Source organism: Balaenoptera acutorostrata, chromosome 4 (genome assembly GCF_949987535.1).
Source record: "Balaenoptera acutorostrata chromosome 4, mBalAcu1.1, whole genome shotgun sequence".
NCBI lineage: Eukaryota > Metazoa > Chordata > Mammalia > Artiodactyla > Balaenopteridae > Balaenoptera > Balaenoptera acutorostrata.
This window is the reverse complement of record NC_080067.1, coordinates 148,457,768-148,482,845: the sequence shown is the minus strand read 5'-3', so window position 1 is coordinate 148,482,845 and position 25,078 is coordinate 148,457,768. Positions and strand designations below refer to the sequence as shown.

At 53.2% G+C, this 25,078-nt stretch overlaps 2 protein-coding genes across 4 annotated transcripts in view; one reads left to right on the top strand and one right to left on the bottom strand.

Moving 5' to 3' along the window:
* The first annotated feature begins 7,402 nt into the window (after positions 1–7,402).
* TFF3 (trefoil factor 3) lies at positions 7,403–10,277 on the top strand. The gene is made up of 3 exons (XM_007172698.2): positions 7,403–7,535; positions 8,905–9,051; positions 10,118–10,277. Exons 1-3 carry the CDS (start codon positions 7,412–7,414, stop codon positions 10,129–10,131), a joined length of 285 nt encoding a protein of 94 aa, XP_007172760.2. The 5' UTR covers positions 7,403–7,411; the 3' UTR covers positions 10,132–10,277.
* A 6,470-nt stretch (positions 10,278–16,747) lies between these two features.
* ABCG1 (ATP binding cassette subfamily G member 1) overlaps positions 16,748–25,078 on the bottom strand; it is an 87,197-nt gene continuing 78,866 nt past the window's right edge. For all 3 annotated transcript variants that reach the window (XM_007172701.2, XM_007172699.2, XM_007172700.2), the window contains one exon: positions 16,748–24,311. In XM_007172701.2, coding sequence (XP_007172763.2) covers positions 24,083–24,311 — 229 coding nt within the window. In that variant the 3' untranslated portion in view covers positions 16,748–24,082. The remainder of the gene's footprint in view (positions 24,312–25,078) is intronic.

Sequence of the window (25,078 nt, the reverse complement as noted above, 5' to 3'; positions counted from 1 at the left end):
GATACCCTTTATCAGCTTAAGAATGTTCCCTTGTATTCCTAGTTGCTGAGAGTTTCTATCATGCATGGGTGTGAATTTTTTTGAACGCTTTTTATGCATTTATTAAAATGATTGCATGTTTTTATTTTCATTTTTCTATTAATGTGGTAAATTGCATTAATTATCTGATGTTAAACCTACCTTGTTTTCCTTAGATAAATCCACCTAAATCCTGATGTATCATTATTTTTGTATCTTGCTGGATTCAATTTACTAATATTTTGTTAGGTATTTTTGCATCTATATTCACAATGGTCTTTCATAATTCATAATGTATTTGTCAGGTTTGAGTATTAGGCTTCCTGACAACTAAGTTTTGTGACTTTAGGGATCATGGGATCACCTGAGTTTTCATCCCAAAAGGAAAAGAATCGGTCCCCGCTGAATGGGAAATGAAAACAAAGACACTTAATGATGCAATCCCACGGGCCCTGTGTAGTTACTCCACTCACTGACTACTGATTAGGGCCTGCAATGGCCTGAATGTTTGTGTCCCTCCCAAACTCCTGTGTTGAAATCCTAATGCTCCATGTGATGGCCTTTGGGGGGTGATGAGGTCATGAGGGTGGAGCCCTCATGAATGGGATCAGTGGCCTTATAAATGAGGCTCCGGAGATCCCCAGCCCCTCCCGCCATGTGAAGTGCAGACGTCTCTGAGCAAGAAGGCCCATCTATGAACCAGGACAATGGCCCTCCACAGAAGGCCTTGGTGCCATGATCCTGGGCTTCCAACCTCCAGAGCTGTGAGAAATAAGTGTTGTTTATAAGCCGCTCAGTCTGTGGTGCTGTTACAGCAGCCTGAACACACTAAGACAGGGCTGGATATTCACACTCAGACCCACATGCACACTGCCCGCCAGTGCACAGGCATGCACGTCAGAGCGTGACGGACCATGACGCACTCATGTTTGCACCCCTTGGCTTTGTGTCTGTTCCCAGAGCTTTAGAGAGCGCCTTGTCAGTGCCCCATCAAAGCCACACGCTGTTCAAATCAGACTCAGCAGTGACTGCCACCGGTGAGGGGCTGGTTGAGTGCCCTCTTGGCGGGTGGCCTGGGACCCCACACCTGCTGTCCTGGCATAATCGCTAATAGCACCCCATACTCTCTGAATATGTCCCAGTTTGGACGACTCATGACATGATCACCTCCCTTTGGGCCTCCCCTGGCGTGGGCTGCTCCCTGCCCTGGCCCTTGAGGCCCTGATTGGGAAGTGAGACCCCTGCACTTCCCTGCTGGTCAGTGTGGTCCAGCCTCCCCAAGACAAGGAAATTGGAATAAAGGACCGTGGGGATTATTTGGGTGACATGTGGAAGCAGGGGAAGGGATTCAACAAGCACGTGGTGATTGATTATAGCCCGTGATTCATACGGACCAACAATCACATGCTCACAGCGAGGACAAAGGCAGGGGCCCGAGACGGGGGTGGAGTCGCAGTCTGCACAGCAGGAGGGCCAGGGTCCCAGGCGGGGGCGTGGTGGGGCAATGGGCAATGGGCACTGGGCACTGGGCAGAGTTCATCCAGTTCACCAGGGGAGGGTCAGGGTGGGGAAGGAGAGGGCCTCTTTTCAAGACGACTGTTGAGATCTTTAGCTTTGTCTTCCCCTCCCCGCCCCTCACCCAAGAAAGTACAAGTTAAAATAGACCCTCAGAGCCAGGTGTCCCTTGGGGCGACCATAACAAAGTATCACAAACTGGGTGGTTTAAACCACAGAAATCCCTTCTCCCACAGTCTGGAGGCTGGAAGTGTCGGTGGGCTGGGCTCCCTCTGAGGGCTCTCCCCCCTCTCCGGTCTCCTCGGGTCTGCCCGCGTTCCTTGGATCTTAGCGGCGTCTCCCGGTCTCCTCGGGTCTGCCCGCGTTCCTTGGATCTTAGCGGCGTCTCCCGGTCTCCTCGGGTCTGCCCGCGGTCCTTGGATCTTAGCTGCATCTCCCGGTCTCGGTCCCCGTAGTCAAGGGCATCTCCTTGCCTGTCCATGTTCACATCGTCTCCTTTCTGTGTGTCTGTCTCTGCATCTCCTCCCCTCTTATAAGGACACCAGTCAGATTGGACCAGGAACCCACCCTACTCCAGCCTGACCTCGTCTTAACTGAAACACTTACATCTGCAACAACTCTGTTCCGAATAAAGCCACGCTCTGAGTTTCCAGGAAGGACGTGAATCTGGGGAGGACACTCTTGCACCCAGCACATCTGCAAGTCAGTCAGCGACAGTGGCTTGATTCACAGGGAAGACGAGCACGGTGGCTTATCCAACTTGGCTGGCGGGAGGACGGGGCTCCCCGGGGTGTCCTGCTGCTGCTGGGCTTTCGTCCTGCCCCGCCTGTACCGGGGGCTCTCAGGGACCACCTCTGTCTTCCATGGCTGTCCTCCTGGGACACAGTGCAGGGCCAGGGGCTGGCGTTCGTCAGGCTCAAGTGGAGGCACACCCAGGTGCCACCTCAGTGGCTGCCAGGCCTCAGCTTCCTGCTGGAGCCTGTCCAGCTGCAGAGAAGGGCCGTCTGGGTCCAAAAGGCAGGGCTGTCCACGAGGGGCCTGGTGCCCCCCGGCCGGGCACATCCACTTCCGGCTCTCAGCTCTGTTTATTTCTGACTTATCTCTGTTCCTCTGGGTGCCCTGGTCGTCAGCTGACTTGTTCTTGGGAACCTTTCCTTGGTGTCACAGCACCTGGGGCTGACGCAATAGCTCCAAACCCAAAAGAGCCCTGGACGTAGAGGTCACTGTGGCAGCATCACCGGATATGTACCTTGAGCTGGACGCCGCTTTCCCTGAAACCCGCAGTGGCTGTCACATGCCCCTGTATGTGGTATGATGGGTGCTGGCCCAGGACTGGGGGCAAGAGATCCAGGGTCCATGAGGGGCGTACTCGGGCCCATAACCTCTGTCTCAACTCAGGACCCGCTGTTCTCTACCCCTCCCCCACAGCTGGTGCGCGATACATGTGCACGACTCTAAGTGCCCTGTTTGTCCTCAGTGCAAACCAGGAGCCTCCCTGAATCGGTCCGTGGTTGCGTCCCCAAAGCATCCACACTCAGGTCTGGCTCCCCAGGAAGGGGCCGGCTGGAGGGAACTCTGTACAGAACACAGAGGGCAGGGCCACACCCAAGGCAGCTGCAGAGCGATACGACAGCTGGTCAGCAGGAAGCTCCCTGGGGAGGTCTGTGGCCCCAGGGCTACCCTAGGTGTGTCGATCAATGTGACTTTGTACCTTCTATCTCTGTGTGGCTCTCTTCCGGCTTGAGTAACCAAGAGGGACGATATTAGAAAGCTGAGAGGTGACATGGAGTATATAGCCCTGACTGTAGTTTCTGTGAGGTGGTGAGTTCATAGTGACTGCCTGGAACGCTCTTCTGACCTTCACCCATCTGTGAACTCCTACTCATCCCTCAAGACCCAGTGCAGATTTCACCCCGGATGAGAAGCCTGCTGGGTAACATTCTGCCAGGTCTTGTGGCATCATACCACAGTTCACACTTCAAGGCTGGTTCGCCCTCACAGGACTGCGGGCTCCGAGGGCAGGACTCTGCCTGGTGTCCTCAGGGCCCAACATTACAGGACAAGTACCAGGCCTGTGATCACGCTCGGTCCGTGCTTGTTGTATACGTGCCAGGGGCCATGCATCCTGCAGGTGGGAGGTTGCAACCCCAGCACTTGGGGCCAGGCAGCCTGCTTCTTGGTCCTCGCCTTCCCTGGGCACCAGCGTACAAAGCCCAGGCAGGGAGGGATGCAGGGCAGGCTCCCAGGACGGCCCAGGCAGCTCTTCACCCTGGTCTCTGGGACCACTGGGCAAGCCATCTGTCAAGGCTGGGCCAAGACAGGTGACCCTGGGGCCTGCCGCTCTGGCACTGGTGTTACTTCATTCGCGGAACTTGAACTCCCCCGGGGGAACGCGGATGGCTATGGGCCTGTGCGCTCTGGAGGGCAGGATGGGCTCTCTGCCCCCATCTTCTGCCCCTGGTGGACAGCCCAGGGTCCCCAGAACAGAACAAAGAGAACACACACGGCTGAACTTCCCCCAGCAACATGTACTCAGTTCTCGAGGCTCCGAGGCCGGCCTCACCCCCTTCCTTCTAAGAAGCCTGTGCTCCATCCCCCCTGCCCCCCTTCCCACAGCCGCCGCTTCTATCAAGACCTGGAGTCTGCGAGGCTGGACCCTCTGCTGCTGTAGCTGCTGCACCGCAGCTGGCAAGTGGTCAAGTGTGACCCCAGCACCCAGTTCGGGCTCACCAGCTCAGGCAAACCTGCAGATGAGGCTCTGTGTGACAGGCAGGGAAGCTGGGGCACCGGCGGGAAGTGAAGCATCCAAGGTCACGCAGCCCCGGACTTGGGACCAGGTCTCGCGGCTTCATCATTGTAACGATGACCCCCGTCTCCCTGTGAGGGAGTCTTTCAGGATGGGGATCTGCCCCCTTGTTATTCCTTCCTCAGCCCCAAGCCCCAGGCTCCTGCAGCGGGGGCTCCATCCACATTCACCGAGTGAAACTGAAGCAGAGCATCAGGCGGTGGCTGGCGCTGCTGCCGGGAGAACTCAGTGGTCTCGCAGGCAGGGCCCGGGGGTCCACGCCGGTCCGGCCCTCCAGGCGATTCCAAGGGCAGCCAGGCGGGCTTCCTGCCAGGGCGGCCTTCAAATAACTGTCCCTTCTAAGCCCGTTTCTGGGGGTCTGTGCTTTCCTGAAACCTGGTCCAACCCCAGCCTGGCCTGGCCTGGGGTTACTATGGGGAGTGGGAGGGCGGGGGCTGTGGCAGCAGTCTGGCCAGAAAAGGCTCCCAGGAATTTCCCCTACGATGACATAACAATCATGCCATGTGTTAGCTGGGGCGACTCTCTCCCTCTGGGGACAGAGCAAGTGGCGTGAAAACGATGCAGAACCCGCTCTGTCTCCAAGCCTTGGAGCGGGGAGCAAACCAGATGCGGCGATGTGTCACCGCCTGTGGATTCCCCCAGGGCTCACTGGGCAGCAGGGCTGGGCCAGGGGAGTCGCGCGGCGGGACAGGGTTCCCGTTCCCAGTGCACGCACAGTCTGGCCCTATCGGTCGCTCAGGGGAGGACAGATCTGAGGAGGAACCCCTGGGTGGTTTGGGGACGCCCTCCAGCACCGTACCCCCGCCTGGGGATTAAAGTGTGGCCAGCAAGTGGGTCCGCCCTGGGATGGTGTACAAAACCTACCCCACGGTTCCTGGGTCAGAGCTGAACAGAGAGAAGAATAGTCCAGCCAGGAAGGAAGCCTGAAGATCACACGATAACTGGACCCCAGGGGGCTCCCTCTCTCCCCAGTCAGCCAGCTGCAGGGCGGGGCGGGCACCCTGAATGGAGAGTGGAGACCGCAGGGTCCCACAGAGGCAGGTCGAATCCCAGCTCTGCCGGGTCCCCTAGGTAACCTTTGACAGCCATCCTGTAACAGAGAAGAACAAACCCAACTCCATGTGGGATCTGTGCCCTCAGCTCTAACCTTTGTGCTCTGTGCTTGATCATGTTGCCTCTTCACCTGGGTACCGGAATGTCACCTATAGCCTGAAATATACATAACAGCCCTTTCTCAAGGCTCTGCCTCCCAGGCTTGACCTTTTCATTCACATAGGGATAAAAAGTTGCACAATAGAGAATAACACTTGTCTTGTTGGAAGTTTACAGGAACGCAGTGACTAGACCTGCGTGGAAAGCTGCAAGAACAAAGGTCTGGGTCTGGCGGCACTAAGAAGTTTGAGGCAAACAACCACACCCCCTCCCTTTTTAGAATAAAAGAAGCCCGAATTCTGACTCGGGTAAGATGCTTCTTTGGGACACGAGTCCACCCTCTCCTGTGTCTGTGGGCTTTCCCAATAAAGCCACTATTCCTGCCCCAACCTGTCTCTCGATTTATTGGTCTGTTGTGTGGCCAGCAGTATGAGCTTGGATTCAGTAACAACATTTTGAGCCTTGGTTTGTTCCTCCAGAAAATGGGTAAAATTATACCCATCTCATTTAGATACGCTGTTATAAAATAATTTCCAAGATATAACCTTCACTTAAAAAAAAAAAAAGCCAGCTGGGCAAGGTGTAAATTCGGCTTTGTGTTAAAAATGTGCTTAAATGTACAGAAAACATTCTGGAAAACACCTAAGAACGTGTTAAACATGGACAGCGCCATACAAAAGGGGGAGAGTCTTCTGTACTGTCTGATTTTAAAAACCTACTGCAGGGACTTCCCTGGCGGTCCAGTGGTTAGGACTTCACCTTCCGTTACAGGGGGTGCGGGTTCAATCCCTGGTCAGGGAGCTAAGATCCCACATGCCTCCTGGCCAAAAAACCAAAACATAAAACAGAGGCAATATGGTAACAAATTCAATAAAGACTTAAAAAAAAAAAAGGTCCACGGCAAGAAAATATTAAAAAAAATAAAAACCAGCTGCAGGTATTATATATATATATATATATTTTTAAGAATCTATATCTTGACACATATGGGGGCCCAGATACTTCCTTTTTTATTTATTTATTTATTTTTTATATTTATTTTTGGCTGTGTTGGGTCTTCGTTTCTGTGCGAGGGCTTTCTCTAGTTGCGGCGAGCGGGGGCCACTCTTCATCGCAGTGCGCGGGCCTCTCACTGTCACGGCCTCTCTTGTTGCGGAGCACAGGCTCCAGACGTGCAGGCGCAGAAGTTGTGGCTCACGGGCCTAGCCGCTCCACGGCATGTGGGATCTTCCCAGACCAGGGCTCAAACCCGTGTCCCCTGCACCGGCAGGCGGACTCCCAACCACTGCGCCACCAGGGAAGCCCAGGTATTATATTTTTATGAAAATGTATTGAATAAGTTTATTTAATACATTTGTTAACGTGTAGCTGATGATAAAAACAATTTTTTTGCTGGAGAAAAGCAAAAAAGAAAGAAAAGGAACTTCTACCTTTCAAGAGTTGTGAAATCTGCACGCACCACATACCGCACTTGCGCGGTCACCTGTCTTTTCAAGTACCCGAGGCTGGTCTGCAATTAAGCTAAGTTCTTGTCGCTGAGCAGGAACCCTGGTGGCCTGCTGCTGGGCGGGTTGCAGGATTGATGCCCAGGGCTGTTGACCCTGCCCTCCAGCCCCACGCTGAGCCTTTATCCTTTTCTCCCAGCCAGGCTAACACAGGCACTGACATGGCCCTGCCCCCTGACAGAGAGGTATTCACAGGCAACTGGAATCTGCTACCACCGCTGGCTTGCTACCAAAAAAGTGGGGTTGGAAGCAGCCTCTCCCTTTTGGAATGGACGACGCTCTGGGGGTTGTACCATCTTGTGCAGGGGAGAAGCAGGTGGGGCCGGACCTAGAGGGAAGGGCTCCCCAGACAAACAGAATCCGGAGTGCCTGTGTAAACACAGGGGTATAAATGAGTCTTCTCGGCCGACGTGGCATGTTCTCTGAGCCGACGGGTCCCCAGAGCCCGCCCGTGACCATGGAGGCCAGAAAGTTCTGGCTGCTGGTGATGGTCCTGCCCTTGGTGTCCTCCAGCTCTACTGGGCAGTACGTGGGCCTGTGTGAGTACCGCTCTGACCTCCTCCCACTCAGCAGGAAGGAGGAGGGGCCGGGTGGCGGGGTGGGAGCACATGACGAGGGGACGGGACGCGGAAGAGCCAGGCTGGGGGCTTCCTGTGGCTTGAGGAGAGTGACCAGGTCCCTTAATAATTTAATAATTGCCACCTACCAGACACACACATTTTCTCTCAACAGCTCTACAAATTGGGTCTTGCTGTCCCCATTTTACAGACAAGGAAACTGAGGCTCAGAAAGTTTATAACTGACCCTCTCGGGCAGTGTGGAAATCAGGATTGGAACCCAGGTCCACCTGCCTGGCAGCCAACACCAAAGCCCACTATCCCACTGCCTTCCTTGCTGGAGATTTCCGAATTACAATATAGGTCTTTGTGCATTATTCTGGCACATTCGCAAAACAAAAAGAAGAGACAAATGAAAACGATCACTTCCAGAACGTTTTCGATACCTACAAACACAGTTTTCATTTAGCCTTCGCACCGCAGTTCCAATGGAATGTGGCTGGTCTGTTAACCAGGGTGTGAAGAAATCAGGGTGTGGCAGTTATCTACTGAGAGGTCTCAAACTTGTCACCCATCAGAGTCACCTGGAAGGTTTTACAACTCTCAAAGCCCAGGATATGCCAACTATATCAGAGAGCCTCCGGGTGGGAGGAGGTATCAGTGGTTTTTCAAGATCCCCGGCTGATCCCAATGCGAGCAAAGTTTGGGAAGCAGTGGAATAAGGAATTATGAATTGGCAGCCATAGGAGAGGATCTGAGATGTCACGTGATTTCTATTTCCCTAAGGAAAAATCCAGTTTAAGAAATGAGGCAAAGTGGACTTTTGCTGAACTTCAGACATAAAGACTTACTTGGAAAATGAATATTAGAGGCCCAAGGATGTACAGGGAAGGTTTGAGGGCGGGGGGGGGGTAGGGAGATGCAGAGAAGAAGCAGAAGATAACACGCATTGTGATTTCCTCTTTTGAATGCCCGCCTTCTTCTTTTGTTTTAAGGGGGAGATTTTTTTGATAAGACAATGAAGGGGAACATTGTTTCCGGGTTCAGGGGCCCTGGATTCCCATGGGTACCTCCCAGCTGGAAGGAATCCAGGCCCTATTGACTTCCTGACAGGGTGCTAGGAGCACCCAAGTGAGAGGCACGAGGCAGCCAGCCAGATCTCCTACAGAACGTTTCTCTTTAAACATTTAAGGGGAGAGTGTCCTCGACACGCAGACAAGCACAGGTTATGGGAGGGGTGAGATCACAGCCTCTGAACTCAGGAGCTGCGGGAGGGTGCAGACCTGCAAAGTGCAGCCGGTAGACCAACCCCAAGCCAGCAAGTGCTCTGACTGGGCTTTGTTTGGGACAGCGCCGAACCAGTGCAAGGTCCCGGCCAAGGACAGGGTAGACTGCGGCTACCCCGAGGTCACCCCCGAGCAGTGCAACAACCGGGGCTGCTGCTTCGACTCCAGCATCTCCGGGGTGCCCTGGTGCTTCAAGCCCCTGCAGGAAACAGGTGAGTCAGCCCCACGTGCACGGGGGACCTTTCCGGGCCCCCAGGAAGCCACACACACCTGGGCCCTGGGTGGGACCCCCTGCGCCACGGCTGTCAGTTGGCCGAGGAGTTCTGTGCAAACTCTACTCATTCCAGAAACGTGTTCAAAGTCGAGGCCCTACGGAGAGGGAACTAGTTTAAAAACTACTCTGGAGAGAAATGGACAATACGTAGGTTTGGAAAGCTGGGCGGATTTCAAGGTCATTTTCAGCACACGACCCCTGCAGAGTCTCTGTCCTTTGCGACTGGCGACATGCTCTCGGCCGGGCTGGAGTCCTGGCACCTCTCCCCGCCCTGCCATCCCCCAGCCCCGCCCCCAGCACGAGGTGCTCACCCCTCCATCGCTGGAGCGGTGGGGTGCAGGACAGCCCCTGGGGAACCGCGTGTCAGGAGCAGGCTGTGCACGGGGGATTTGCTGTCTTGGCTGCATGCCTCACCCATCACACGGGGGGCGTGGAGGTGGCCGTGAGCCAGCTGGCAGCCCCAGTGCCAGCTCACCGTCTAAGATGAACGTAGCTACCTAAGGCCCCTTCCTGGAATGAGCACCCGGGGGGGCCACTCTTGCCCTTCGTCCTCGAGTAACGACAAAGGAGGCCGCATCTCAGCCTGACCCCGGCTCCCTAATCAGCACGGGGCCCCCGCCCACTGTCCAGGGGCTCCTCCCCTTCCCAGCAAACCAGGGCAGAGGTCCAGATAAGGCTCTGGGCCCAGGAGGGAGAGTCACCCCTGCGCTGGCCGTCCCCGCTCTGCCGGCTCCTCGGCCTGCGACGACACTTCCTTGAACTCTGGCAGTGGCCCTGCCTGGGCCCGTCTCCAGTGCCATCTGCCCCGACAACCTGGGTCCCCGTGGGGCATGTGGCTATTGTCCCACGAGGGTCGGGGGGAACTCAACCCTTCCCCAGGGACTTGGTGTGGAAAGCAGCAAACGGCGCTGACCTTGGAGCCTGTCTGGAGCTGGAGAAGCGGGGCAGCGGGAGGGCAGGGACGAGACGGCTCAGGGTAACGCGTGTCTGTGCTTTGTTTCCAGAATGCACCTTCTGAGGCCATGCTGCTGCCGGACGGGTGGGAGGGGGACTCTCTGCCTGGTGCTAGAGCCGCTCCTGTTCTATCACCTGCTCCCGGCAAGCACCGCCCCTAATGTGCGAGGCCTGATGCCTTAAAGAATAAAGCTCCCGTACTCAGCATGAGGACACGTCTTGCTGAGACTTCCTGCTGTTGTGTTTTATTTCTGCCGAGTCACTCTCTCCCTTCTGAGCATTTCACAGACGTGGGCAGCGGAGGGTGTCTTAGCATCTCCCAGCAGAGGGTCTCCCCCAGGCCTGGGGAGGAGGGAAGGGCCCCAAAGTAGCTCCCTAGCTGTGAGGGTGCAGCAAACCTCACATCTAGGGCTGACCTGACGGGGAGGGCAAGCCACCTTCTAAGTGTCACTTGAGAAACACCGTTTCAAATGTAAGTTCCAAAAAAAAAAAAAGATTATTAATGTCTTTCTTGGCGAAGAGAAAGCCAATAAAACCATCTTACCAATTGGCACTTTTTGGTATTTCTTTGTTGAGTTTACCATCTGTGACAGCTTGGGTGGCCTCCTTTTGCTTCTTTCCTCTGAAAATGGATGCAGCTTTGTGGATAAATGAGCAAGTGTCACCACGAACGCTCATGAAGTCTTAGTAACCCCGAGATGGAGAGTTGTCCCCTCCCTCACTCTTGGGGACACGCAGCTCTCCACGGACACCGGGAGGGTCTCCAGGGACACCGGGAGTGTTTTCAGCTGTCCACGCTGAGTGTCCTGCTCTCCTTCTGCTGACAGGACTCTGTTAAGGTTGCACAGACGATTCTACTGATTCTACCGCAGGGCTTGTTTAGGCCGCACGGGGGCCAGAAAGCAGCGCAGCCTCCGGAGGGGGGTTTCTGGGTCTGAGCCATCCTTCCCGCTGGAAAAGAGACACTGGCTCCTTTTCGAAACAAAAGGCTTTGTTTTTAAGCTTGCACTTTGGGCCAGGTCTCTCGAGTGAGATCCTATGAACATCCTAGAAGTGAGATATTATTACCTTTGTTGTAGGATAAGTAACTCATCTCAAAGCCCCCGCTGAGGGGACACCACCCCAGAGGCCCCAGCATCCCAGGCCCCTGCAGCCGCCCTTCTGGATGGAGCTCGAGGCCCAGGGGAGCTGCTATCTCCCTCACAGACGCTGCTGCCACCACCCACGCGTCACTCCCGTGGTCAGATCTGAGCCACTGCTTCTGTGTCAAGGCCACCGACACCATCAGGGGAGACGGTCCTCAACCCCCCACCCCCAGGCCCCAGGTGGCGGCTTCTGTTCCCTTGCTGGCTGTTCAGGGCCCCGTCTTGCAAGTGTGCTTTCCCGGGTACTTGGGAAGACCCCAGGCCAGACTCAGACACTGGAGCGACCTTCATCCCTGCTCAGGAGAATCGTCCACAGGTGGGACGATGGGGAGATGGGCCTTAATCTTCCCGCCCTGGGGCGCACACCTCTCTCCCCAGGCTTCGCTCTGTTGTTCGTGCAGGGGGCAGGGGGGGTCGTCGTGCAAGCCGGGCCCCGTGTGCCCTGGGGTCCCGGTGAACGGGAATACCAGCCCCTCCCCAAAGCCAGTGCTTCACAAGTGGTTGAAGCAATGGACGTGGATGTTAGAATCACCCAAAGAGTTTTCAGAAATCTCAGAGTCTGGTGATTAGGTCAGGGTGTCTAGGGCGGAGCACAGCCCCAGTGATGTCCAGCCCGGCAGAGAAGCCGGGCACGCCCATCTGTGCAGGGCAGACACCTGACAACGGATGTGAAGTGAGGGGCTGTGAGGGGGAAGGACCAGGTCTCCAGAGACTGGCCTGACCAGGCAGACACTGACCCAGGCTCTGAGACTTGCACTCTCCAGCCTGCGGTAAAAGCGAAATAAACAAGCAAAACCGGTGGCTCACTTGTCCCCTGAGCCATGAAGACCACAGACATGTGGGAACCCCTCCAGGCCACTTTTAAAAAAATTACGTTAAAATATTGTTACTGAGTTATGGGCACCCCCTTCGATCCCAGGCCTCGCCCTAGCCACACGGTGTGGGAGGCTGTGGTAGTCTCATAAATGTGCTCACAGACCACCATCAGGCCGGACCACCCTGACCACGACGGAGCCGGACACAAGCAAGCCTACTTCCCCGTCCGACCTGGCCCAAACCTCAGCGACCATCAGCACCCTGTGCTGGCTGACCTGAGTGATGATGGCTTCCTGCAATCCCAGCGGTAGCCTGGCTTCAAGCCATCCACCTCCTAGATAAGATTTATTACGATACCCCACCCCCCAGCTACCTTGCCTGCTGACAGCATGCGCAAGGCTGAGCAAAGCTGACCCCCAGTGTCCACCGATTAAGGGAAAACTCCGTCTTTGCAGAGAATTTGGAATTTTTTCTCATTCTCTTTTCTCTCGTGGTTAAGTCTAACCCAAGGCATGGCCCAGTGCCCTTCATTTTCCGCCTCCAGAGATGTCCTCTGGGCCCGGTGGGTGGGGAGAGAGAGAGGCGGGCGTCTCAGGGAAGCGCCCTGTCTTCCCCTAAAAATACTGAAAGAGCCGCTCACCCTCCTTTAGTGCCCACCGCCGCAGCCCTGCGGGGTTTTACACATTTGACTGCCTTTAATTCCCACAGCAAAGTACGGATGATCATCTCCATTTTCGCAAGTGAACAAGCAGAGGCACAGAGAGGTTAGGTCAGGACCCCAGGGTCACACGCAGTGCAGGGAGATCTGGTTCCAGCGTCCGAAGACACTCACCCACCCCAGCAGCTCTGAGCTCTCACAGTAGAGGGGGCTCTTTCTCCGTTCCCAGCCTGGACGCCTGACGGGGCAGCCTCCGGGTGTGGGGGAGGGGAAGATGCGTGGGGGTGGTGGGAGACTCCAGTGCCCTCAGGTCAGTGAGGACCCTGGTCTGCTGTGTGTCCTGCCAAAGAGAGCTGGAAGCGGCCCAGCTGAACCCGCAGGTTCCAGAAGGGTCTGGAAGGGTGTCCCATCGGGACCCCACCTCGGTGCACGCCAGCCCGGGGGCGGGGGGCTTGCGGAGGTCCACACAACCCTGCCCAGCATGGAAGCCCGGACCCCAGCAAGCCCCAGCTCGCTCAGCAGGGAACGGGATGGAATTCACCCCAAAGTGCCTGGGTGGGGATTTTAAGTTCAGCAATAGAGAAAACTCAAGTCACTGACGTGCACATCGCAAATGAATTTTGGGGTGAAGCTGAAACATGTGTGTACCACATTTTGTGTGTCTGCCCTAACGGTGTGGTTGCCTCTCGCTTCACCCTTTGGGCAGACACACGAAGGGTCCGCGTGAAGCCCAGCATCTCAGGGTGACATCTGGGGGGTGGAAGGAACTTGGGGAGGTGCGGTTCCCGGGGTGCTCTGTGTTGGGGGCAGGGTGGTTTCTGCCTTTATCCTTCCCCCAGGTACGGACATCTCACGGTGCAGCCCGCCGGGAGTCCCTGGCGGACACCCAGAGGAATCTGTAAAGATAATCAAAGCTAATGAGATGATCAAGCACTTGGCATGCGTCAGACACCCATCAGGTGCTTGAGATTTGCTAACTCCTCGAAAGCCCACGTGGTGAGGAGTACCACCATCCCCATTTTCGTTTTCGGAAGAGGAAACTCTGCACGGAGCCCTACAGTAACTTGGTCAAGGAGTGGCGCCCAGAGGCAACCTGTGAGGAGAGGCCAACAGCAGGAGGCGGGGAGGGTTCAGAGCCCTTCTAGAAGGTTGTGGCTGAAGCATAGCCCCTCCCAATGGTCATTCCCATCTAATTCAGTTTGTAAGTCACAATAGATTTGGGATAAGGAAATTAAATAGTTAATATGTTTCCAACCTTGTGTAAAAGTCCATAATAACTGGCTAGGTTTAGAAAGGAAACACTGAAATGCTGATAAACTAGAATAATTATTCTAATTACTGGCTTGCCAGGAGCCAGCAGATGATCCCACTGAGCCCTCTTCTGTCCTTGCGTTCGCTGTGACTCGATGGGGGTCTCTCAGGGGGTGGGTCGTCTCTCTTGGGAATTTTAAACAACCTTCTTGGCTCTGGACAGCGGATGTCAATTAAGTACCCAGAGTGCGAACCGATTTTAAAATTCTGGGATAAGAAGTACTACAGTGTGGACTGGAAACTTCTTTCTCTTTTATCCAGAGTGCAGTGAGTAACTTGCTATTTACCCTTACTTCACCAACGAGGACATTGAGACAAATTCGCTCAAGGACACGGCCTTGCTAAGACTCAAACCCGAGATGGGCTGGCCACTTTTGCTGGGCTGTGTCTAATATCATCATCATCGGTGGACTTCAGCCCCCTTGAAGGCACTTAGCTGACACTGACTGCCCACGGCCCACATGGCCTTTACACCGTCCTTAAACCTCCCCACCTCCTGGTCAGTGCGCCTCTAAAATTTGAATCCACAAGTGGCTCAGGGTGAATTCAAATGATCAATTGAGTTTCACGGGATCCAGGGATCACTTTGATATCAAGTACCTTCCTCACTGACTAATGGTGCATATTTGTAGAACCTTCCAGAAACCATGGAATGAGAGCTTTGACTTGCCAAGGAGAAGCCAGAAGCCCAGTGCTGTTGGTGGAAAAGGAAGATAACACCAGGCTTCCCCCCCACCAGCCCCCAGCACACAGCGCGGCCACTAAACCTACTGATAACTTCTTGGGGTGTTTATATGCTTCTCCCTCCTCTTGTGTCAGTACGGTTGGTCTGTAAGAGCGTCGCTTCAGCATTTCTTATTTGGCAATGGTTCCCTCTGCACTGTTCCAGAATATGTCGAAAATTCACTGGAATTTATCATGCTATTCCAAGAATTCTTGAACATTCAGTGGCATGGAGAGGAGGGATTTAGCTTCAAACTCAGATATCTGCACAGGGTCAGATGGTCAGCAGACTCATGGCGGGGGGACCCTGTGAGGGAGGAGAGCGGGTGCAGCAGGAGGTCTCAGATCTCACTGTGGATCTGACACCACTGAATGGGGCGGGGAAGGAAGAACTGGGTAGGCAGGGTCTCAGGCCACAGCCAACTTAGACAAGGTCTCCAACAGGTGGATGGACGGTCCCTAAACCAAGGTGCCCCGTAGGGGAATCCCATTTGGGGCAGGAATGGGCTGGTTGGGAGAGGCCAGGGGGAAGCGTCCTGGTGTAGGTGACATGGGACCGGAGGCAGCATGTGGGTACTGGATGGGGCTGCCTTGAAAGCACCATGAGCGTGGGGGGCACCCGTGGGGTCTGCAGTTCCACCTCCAGTGGGAGACCTTCTCTGCGTGCCTGTTTCGCATTTTGGATTTCCTTCCGCTTGAGTTTCCAGAAAAGCTTCTGCAGTTTAAATGGTAGGTTGTAAGGATATAAGTATAAGGATGTTTTCCAAATTTTCAGACTTACTGAAGCATGGTTGTTATGGTAGAAACAACCACAGCAGGGATCAGAAGGGACATGGCTCTACGGATTCTGGAACATTCTGACGAAGGTGTGAGTGCTGTACCTTCTGGTCAGGGCGCTGTTTGCAATCTGGGGCAAGGGGCAGGAAGCACGGCGTGAGGAGTGTCTTTCTGGGTGGGATGAGGGGCTGGGTGAGAACCTGCCATCTGGTCGTCAGCTCTGGTTACCTCAAGGGGGTGGGCTTGGGGAAGGATGGTTTGGGGCTGAGATTACTAACTTTTGTATTACTTGTTCAAAGAAGTGTGCAGAATATTTGTAAATTAAAATTTCTAATAACGATCATTTGGGAAGGAGTGGGGATTTTGGTGGGGAAGGTGGCAGGTGGTTCGGGAGCACACGACAGCATCCAGGGACAGAGAAGCCTGGGCAGGGAGAAGGAACGGGGGCGCCAGGTCCTCAGTGTGGTTTCTCTGTCCTGTCCCTGCACGCACACCTTCCTCCACAGCTGCAAAGGTAACCTAGTCCAACCCCATTACGGCCACACCGGGTGATTAATCCCAGAGTGACGGCTGAACCCCAGTGCTGACCCATATGGGGCCCTGACAGCACAAAGACCCCCAAAGCTGACTCCTGGGGATGTTCGCCCATCACCCTACCCTAAGCAAAGCGTCTGGGAGAAATTTCCCCTGGGTGTGGGGCACGGACTCCCCCAGGCCACTGCCTGTGACCCGGTGGATTCTTCACTGTCAGTTCTTCAGTGTCTTCTTCCAAACGAGAGAATGCGAAGCAGGGGTCGGAGCGCCAGTTCCCCGGCTACTTTCACCGTCTGGATTCTGCCTCCACCACTTGCCTCGGGCCACTTGTCTAATCTCTCTGAGCCTCAGTTCCCTGGCCTGTGAAATGGGCTGGCAGTGACACACTGGCCCCAAGGATGGCAGTGAAATGATACCACATATAAAAGGCACCTGACCCTGTGCTACCACATCACCTAACAAGCGGGGCTTGCACATCACCACCATCACTCTTATTTTTCTTCCCAATTTCATCCAAAGCCATTGTAACACCTACCAGAGGAACCTTTTCATTAAAAGAGAGGGCAGAGCAAGAAGGAGAAAATTCCCCACAGGCTCCGCCAGACCCCAGGCCCAATTCTCCTGGCTGGTCTGCAGGCTGCTGTTGTTAAAAGCAACACGGAGAGAGAAACAGAAATCTGAAAAGAACGATGCTTTATTTTGATTTATGTCACATTTTCATAAATGGCATCTAACTTCAGAAAACAAAGTTCAAGTCTGCAAAAAATGCACGTACAAATTTTCTAAGGAGATCTCTGCAGAAATATACAAAGCAGGACCACGGTCTGTAGAGTCAGAAAGCTCACATCTTAGGGTCTGCTTGGGTCTATGTTCCAATAGACCCAAGGGAAACAGCCAAGGAGACAAGTACCCAAGGGAGCCGCTGTTATTTTATATATATATACATATATACACACACACACACACATATATGTGCACGTATGTACAGATGTCGTTCTCATCTGGGACAGTGCACACCTCTCCCAGCGTGCAAGCACAGTATTTCCTAAAGTCATGTGGCTAAATCAATGTAAGGTTATACACACAGCATTATAAAAACCAGACATTACATAATTACATATTAGATATACAGATATATGCACATCTTTACACGATGATTTAAAATGTTATTTGCATTGACTCTTGCTTTGGAAGGAAGAACAAAGGAAAAATGTTAAATAGCTAACCATTAAGTAAAAGGCAGCGATTCAGATTCAGCTATGAGCAGGTATTAAGCCACTATGTCTGCAAAGGAAACACAAACCCGGGTAAGGGGGTCAGCTACACATGCTAACTTTTTAAACATACACATTCTATGAGAAACTCATTTCTGGTCACCCCCTTCCCCAGGGAGCATTTGACTAGAGAAACAGAAGACTCCTTGTGTGAGGTGGGTGGTCCATTTTGTTAGCAGTTTGGATGATAGGACCTTCGGCTACCATTTTTCACTGGCCGAGGACTTGAAATGAGATATTTATGATGAAGCTTGGACAACCCGTGTCCCAAAGGTTGTGGAAAAGAGACCCCCAAGGTACATGATGACAGAATAGTGAAAACATGTAAAGATATAAAAACAAAGTATCTACCACGGCCACTGACATATTCTCAGAGAAACCAACCGTGGTACCTTTCAGATCAGGTTGCACCCGGGATGTCCAGGAACCCATGAATATAGGGACCTTAACCTTGCCCCAGGTACCCATGACTTTCAGCCTTTCCCTTCAAGGCCTGATCCATCCCACCCAGCAAAAGAGAGCACATGCTGGGGCCCCAAGAGCGGAGGTCGGTTTGGTAACTTCTCCCCCAGAAATGGATGAACCTGCTGTTTCCTCTGCTTCAGCAAAGCCCTGTTGGGTAAACACCGTTTTCTAGAAAGCTCCACCGTGCCGATCCAGGGCTGTGATGGAAGGAAGGGGCTGACGCTGGACAATCACCTCACGGCAGGGGAGATGAAAGAACACTCCACGCCCAGTGCTGGCAGCAAGGGCTCCCTGAGCCCTCCTTCCAGTAGATGCCCTGGGGGACTTGAGAACTGGCCCCCAAGCAGGCGGCAGGGAGGGTCACACCTCATCACTCCGACGCTTGCCGGCCAAGCCTCAGCATCTCCGTCCCAGCTCAGGTGCCCGCTGCAGGTGAGGGATGACGCCCGTCCTGCAGAGGTACCAGCAGGTGGCTTACAAGTTCCCCAGAATCAGACGTCTGAACATCAGTGAACGTAGGAGATACCATATAACTGTACACAGCATCAGGGCCACGGTTAGGTTCACGTGCAAAGTACAGGTCAAAGGGGCCCACAGGTGATCAACAGGGCTCTCTTTCATGCTTATTCAGACACACCAAGCAGAGGGTGGGGCGACGCCACTGAGAGAACACTTCAGCTGAATGTAATCATTTCCAGCTTTGCTATTTTTCGCTTGTGTGGCTTGGGCTCATGCCGTTCCCAACATCTGGGTCAAACCACGAACCCCAGGGAGAAACACACGTGCCTGTGGCCACGTCCCTGGCTTGGGGTGTCTCCCTGGGAACCGGTGGGCCGGGCCCTCCAGCTGTGTACACACAGGGCTCAGACCCAGCCTGTGACAACACAAGGGCACTTTTGTGCTCCTGTCCCTTTCTCTTCAGCTTTACAATGGTCATTATATTGTGGAAAAGCCCCGAAGCCATGCCCCTACCAGTGATGACCCCTTGGCTGGACAGAACGTGATGGCCAGTGTGCCTGGGGTACTTTCTCCTTTTCGACACCAAGGGACTATTTTGAGAACAGGGAGGTGGTCAGGGGCTCTGAGCCTGACCTGTGCTCACTTTAGTCATTTGTAGAAACCTGGCTTCCTTGGCTGGCCTCAGGGCCCGCTCGACCAGGCCACAGAATGTCAGTTTGAGGAATGATTCCAAGTGGACTGTTCAGAGGTAACATAAAAAATTAAGCTAATGTTAAACCCTCGTTTCCTTAAAGATGGGGAGAAGAAGGGAAGGAGACACGATAGTTAACAGAAAACCTAGGCTAGGCCCGTAGAAGGACGGGCGTGAGTGCATCACCTTCACGCCGACTTCCTGCCCAGGAGGCTGGCTTTTCAGCACAGGCTGAGCGGAGCCTGCAGGTGTGAAAATTGGACTGTGCAATGGGGGTGCGGGGCTCCCCGACTTCTTCCTGCTTCTGGTCCCAGGGAGGTGCCAACAGGGACGTCAGGAACATCTGGCTTTGGCAGAGGATGACTGTCTCCGGGGAATCTCCCTGAGTCAGGAGGCCAAGTGCAGGGACCTGAAGGACCGGACCACGACCTTAATGGAAGCCGCACAGAAGAAGGGCGGGGTCCGCAGGGCAGGAGGGGTGCAGAGCAGAGGCCAAAGGAGCCTCGTGAGCTTGCCCCACCCCAGGGCGCTCTCTGATGCTCCCCGCACCCTCTCTCCCTGTCACTTGGCGGGACTGCAGGGGCCGTCCACTCTGGGACTTGGCCCAGCACCGCATTCTGCCCTGTGTCCCTGGGGAGGAAGGCAAGCCGGGGATGACAGCCTGGCCCTAAGCACGCTGCTCTCAGAAGCGCGGCTCAGTGTACTTTACCCACCGAAGCTGGGAAGCTGAGCTAAGACAACACCCTACACCCGGCTCCTAGGTCCTCCCGCCCAGGCCCCGTGTTCCCGGGGACCATCGCAAGGGAGGCACACGTGGGGCCCGTGCATCTGGGCTCTGGGCAATTCTTAAAGCCCCGGCCGACGTTAACAAGAGGGAAGACATAGGTGAGGAGGCTGGAAAATGGAGGAAAAACACAAAACTTTAAGACAGTTCAACCTAAAACATGAAAGTTACCAAGAGAGAAAGGTGACTATTGACAATGGGGTGTTAGACCAGAACACTGAGGAATGAACCAGAACCCATGCTAGACATACAGCAAAGATATTCCAAATACAACCTAAAAATCCCCTTTACCTGGTACAGTTCAAGCCAGTTATTTTGAATTTGAAGCATTTAACACTGAACACAAGTAAAAAGTTTTATATAAAATATTTTATTAGCAATCTTATTTCTTCAGAGCATCTAACTTTATAGCCATACACGCTGCACCACCCTCCGCCCTGCTGGGTTGTTTTGTTTTGGTTTTTGTCACATTCTAATTGAGCTGGCATTTGCTGAAAGACTTACTGGGTTCTGACTACACTTTATCTGCTCGGCAGGCATGAAGTGAGGGAATTTTCTCTTTCTCTCTTGCAGTAAAGGACGATGGAGGATTTAGAAACACCACAGATAATACTATGAGATACATACCCGGATCGAGCTGACACGTGCCCTCGTGTGTGTGCACACGTGTGTGCATGCACACGCTCATAGGCACGCACGCATGCGCACACACACACACACCAGCCCCTCTCGGGCCCCAGCCAGCCCACTGGTACACTGAGTTAAGAAGCCAAGGCTAAACAAGGGCAGAGGAAGGCACCTCTCCACTGAGACAGGGGGGTAAGAAGCTAGACCCCCAGGCCAGCTCGGGACACCCCTACGCCAGGCAATTGAGGAAAGGGGCACAGGCTACCCCCCATCTCAGCTGTCCGTTTGGTGACAGCAAGTCCAGAGCTAACCTAGTATTGCACTTCAGACCTTGCAAAGCGTTTTCACGTACATTTGCACACTATGAACAGGAGGCAATACGGCAAAACAAAAACCAGAGAATTTGGGGTCAGACTTGGGCCCTTTCCCGGCCCTGGACCCGGCGTCTCACGGACCCTCTCCAGCCTCGGCGCCCTGCGTCTGCAGAACAAGATCCCCTACGGCCTGCCAGCACTGCAGGGCGAGCCCGGTCTGAGCTCCAAGCCCCTGTGCCTGGGCCACACCAAGCATGCAGGGATGGGTCAACACACGTCTGCTGAGTGAGTAATTGAACAGAGGCGTTGGTAAGGCACCCAGCCAGCTCCGGGCCACCGGGCAAGGAAGGGTGCTTGGGGCACTGAGGCCCAAGCTGCTCTCTCCTCAGTGAACCCACTGGAGGGCTTTCTACCCCATGGATTCAGCCCGCCCCTGACCTCCTGGCACTGCCTTTCTCAGGTGGGAAAATGACCTTTTTGTGGGTCTCCAGGATGAGTTTTTACCTAAAAGCTTAAGTCCTATTTCTTGGTTCTGAAGGCCCCTCCCCACAAGGTGACTGATGCTGATGATTCCAGCACCTTCTATGTAAAATGTTTACCTGATTTCTTTCCTTCCCATGTCACCCACACAGGAGCTTTTGAAGCATTTAATTCTCAAGCTGATACCCAGCAAGGGTAGAAGAAACGGAGGCACAAAATGCTATGAACGTGGACAGAGGTGCATGGCCCCCGAGACAGGGCTGGTCAGCAGACCCAGGCCCTGACGCCTCCGCGGAGCGGGCACTAGAACCCAGCAGAGGCCCTTCCTCTCCCCAGTTCCATTAACAGTGATGTTCTTTGGACTTCCACGTTCATCTCTACTAACAACTGGAAAGGCTGCACGTCGTTCACCCGATGTTTCCTCCTTCCTTCTAAACGAAGAAGCGCAATCAGAGGCGAAAGGAAGATCCGAGTCATTACATTCAGAAATTACTTAAAAGGAGTAGATTTGGGAAGTCGGCCTGGTTTAAATTCCAGTGTATGAAAGACAGCACGTCATCCCGGCCCCACTTCTTAACGACACCTACTTAGAAAAATAAAATCAACAAGGTACTTGCATGTTTTCTTGGGCCAGTGCAATAAGGTGTTTCATCAATCTTCCCTACGGCAAAAAGCAGAGGGGAAGCATCTGGAGATCCAAACTGCAGCGTCTGGGTCTATGCTGCCGAGGGTTTAGGATGAGAAAGCTGGAGTGAGGGGCATCGCTAACACTTGAAGAGTGATGAAGGCAGCTTCCTAGGTCGACATCCTCACTGGACCCGGCCTCAGGTCCTCCTAATCAGGTTGTCCTGCGGTGGTGACCTCAGTGTACTCACCGCACTCCAGGTGGCATCCTTTAAAAAATACCCGTGTGCATGTCCTTCCTGGGCTCACAGACCCACGACCGGAAGGACTCACCTGGAGGGAAAAATCTTTCAACACTGGCCTCAGCTGATGTAATTCTGAGGCATGGTCCAGGACTTTTCCTCTTCCCAACTCTCTATTTCACCAGGCTGTTCCCATGTGTGTCTTCCTACGTGTGACATTCGTACAGGCAAGTCTATCTTGAAACTGAATAAAGACTTTTTATAAAGGCTAAGTTTGACCCTGGTTAAGTAACTTAATCTGGAAGGCCACGCCACATTGGTGTAAAACAGGCAAACGTAAGATTACATTTAAAATACCTCAATTGTGTTTACTAAAAGGGATCTAAGGGTGACGAAGAGGCCCCTAAGCATTTGCAAATCAAATCCAAGTGTGAGTAAAATTTGCACCTTTCTCATTCTCTTAAATAGGAAATAAAAGTTCTGGAACACAACCTAGGAATCTCAGAACCTTTCAGAGCTGAACATGACCTTGAGGACGATCTCGTGCTGTTCTTTACAGGTGGGGAAACTGAGGCTCAGGGAGATGAATGAATCTGTCCACAAAAAATACAGTCTTTCATTAGGAGACCCTGATTCCAGGTTCTCGGCATTTGAGAAGGGGAAAGCGATTCCATTTTCCTTCCGAGGACCTTCTTTGGCCAGAGTCCCCTTCCACCCTGGGGTCATACTGCCGCCAACAAGCACACGGGTGCCCGCCATGAATTCAAAGGCCATTTACCCTGCAGATATGCCCACTGCTCCTGTGCTAGAGGGATTTTACTTATGTGACTGCATCACTGGAAAGGAGTTTCTGGTCTGGAAAGACTATGGTAGCCCGGCGCTGAGAAGGTGAAGGTGCCGCTGAGATGCCATGGAAACCAGATGTGGGAGACGGAATCTCCCACGGCTCTCAGTGAATGATCTGATGGAGCTCCAGACACCTCGGCCACACTAAGTCTTCGCCAGTTTCTGGCAAAGGCCTTGGATTCTCAGGAAATCTCACCATCTTCCCTCCTGTGAAGTTAGCGCATCTTTTGCGGGCTACACCTGCAGATACCACAACGTTCACACCTGGAGTTTCTCTAAGCCCAGCTTCCCCAGGTTCAGTGGAGGTAGTTGATGTGATATGTCAGGGAAGAGAAATGTTTGTAAAAAATCAACAGGATTGATTTTCCAGAATTTTTTTTTTAGGCAAAATTAAGGTGCTTGGAAAGTTATGAAGAAAAAAAACCAATATATTTTGCTTAAAGTAAGAAGCATGGGGAAAATAAAAGACTTTGAAAGAGATGGCCAATTTCACCTTACAACTTTCTGTGTAACTTTAAAAGATTTCCACACGGCTTAGTGCATACGGTTCCAAGGTCATCCTTCAACCCGGGGCCGGCTTCTGTGTCTTTCCCAAGTTCTGTCTGTAAATGAGACCAGCTCAGCGATCAAGTCAAACCCCTCTCATCTCTAAACAAAGTATATTTACCCTGAATAATTTTCTTCACCAAGTACTAAAAAGGTACAGTTTCTGGAAATGAATGAAATTTATCGACTTTTGGCTTGGAAAATGACCTCATTGGAAAAAGAGACAAACCGTAGAAAGGTGAAACTACGAAAACACCAGTCACAGAATGGAATCGGCTCCTGGCTTCGCCTTTCTGCCCCTGGACGTCTGACTGCACAGGGATCCCCAGGAAGCTGCCTGAATCCCCCGTCCAGGACCAGAGCTCCCTGGTCAGAAGGAAGAATTTTGCCGAGAAACCCCCTCGTCACCAGCTTTGTTGCAGTTTTAAATTCTGCCTGAGGGGTGGTATTCTAAAATCCTGCACGTGGGAAAAAAAACTTTTCTACATCTTCTTCTTAGTTACAGCTAGAAAGGGTAATGGAGAGAAGGCCCAACCCAGCGGGGCGGCGATGTCCAGCACTGGACGCCCAACAACCAAACGTGGTCCCAGGGGTTGGGTCCCAGGAGTGTCTGTGTCCTCGGGCCCGGGCTTGCCGCAGGTTCTGCAAGTGGCCCTTGGCCACTGTGTCCAATTTTCCTCTCTCTGGCTTTCCAGTGCTTTACCTCTCTGCCCGGATTTTGTATCTCAGCACAAAGTAGGCAATGAGACGCAGGGAGATGAAGAAAATCCCCAGGACGATGAAGTCCAGGTAGAGCTTGGCGTTCTCCACGTCCAGCTCTCTGAGAATGGCCTCCGACTTCTGGAAGTGGCACGTATCATCGATGTCACAGTGTAGGTCTTCCCGGTCGAGGCCGTAGATGGAGAGGATGACCCCTTCAAACCCATACCTGAGGAGGGAAGTGCCAGCGTGAGGAGGGCTCAGGAACCCTCACCCCTGCCTCTGCCCACGTCTGCGGAGGGTAAGGTACCACCACCATCCCCCCATCCTCAGCCCGGCTCCCCTCCCTCCCCGGAGATCTTTCTCCCTGGAACACTTCCTAACCACTCCACACCTTCCTAAGATAAATCCATTCAACGGCTTGACGATGTGTTTTCCAATTTTGTTTCCTCCAAAGTCTCCACAAAAAAAAACCACAAAAAAACACCAAAAAAACAAATTGAACCAAGAGTAGGTATTGTTCAAGGGTTTTACGAATGGAAAAGCGCTTTGATTACTTCTGATATCATACTTTTTTTTAACAGTTAAATATAATAAAGGGTCCGATAGCTTTCCAAGGACTGGGGAGAATTTAAATAAAACATTTCTGCATCACCTTTCATTCTGTTCCAGCCCTGCATCATCAGAACAAAAACGCTAATTCTGAGAAGAAAGACACGGGTTTCTGATTTCTTGGTCTTGGAAAGTGCACCGATGGCTGAAACTCTGTACAAGTGCTTTGTTTTGATTTTGTTCTCCGGAACAATATACCTGGGTCTGAATTGACATTCTAGAAAAGATAAGCTTGTTCACAACTGGGGACCCTGGCTGTCACGTGGAATGGCTGCGGCTGGGGAGAAAAGCTCTAACGACCGGCCCCGCCTGCCGAGGGCCAACGTGCCAAAGCACCTCTGAGCCGAGAGCGTGAAATCTGATTGCCTAAGTGCTGAGGCACCA

What these genes read in the sequence shown, in the direction of transcription:
- TFF3 (XM_007172698.2), top strand. Translation starts at nt 7,412, where the DNA reads ATGTTCTCTGAGCCGACGGGTCCCCAGAGCCCGCCCGTGACCATGGAG. An exon ending in TGGGCAGTACGTGGGCCTGT is followed by an intron (nt 7,536 to 8,904) that starts GTGAGTACCGCT and finishes TGTTTGGGACAG; the next exon opens with CGCCGAACCAGTGCAAGGTC.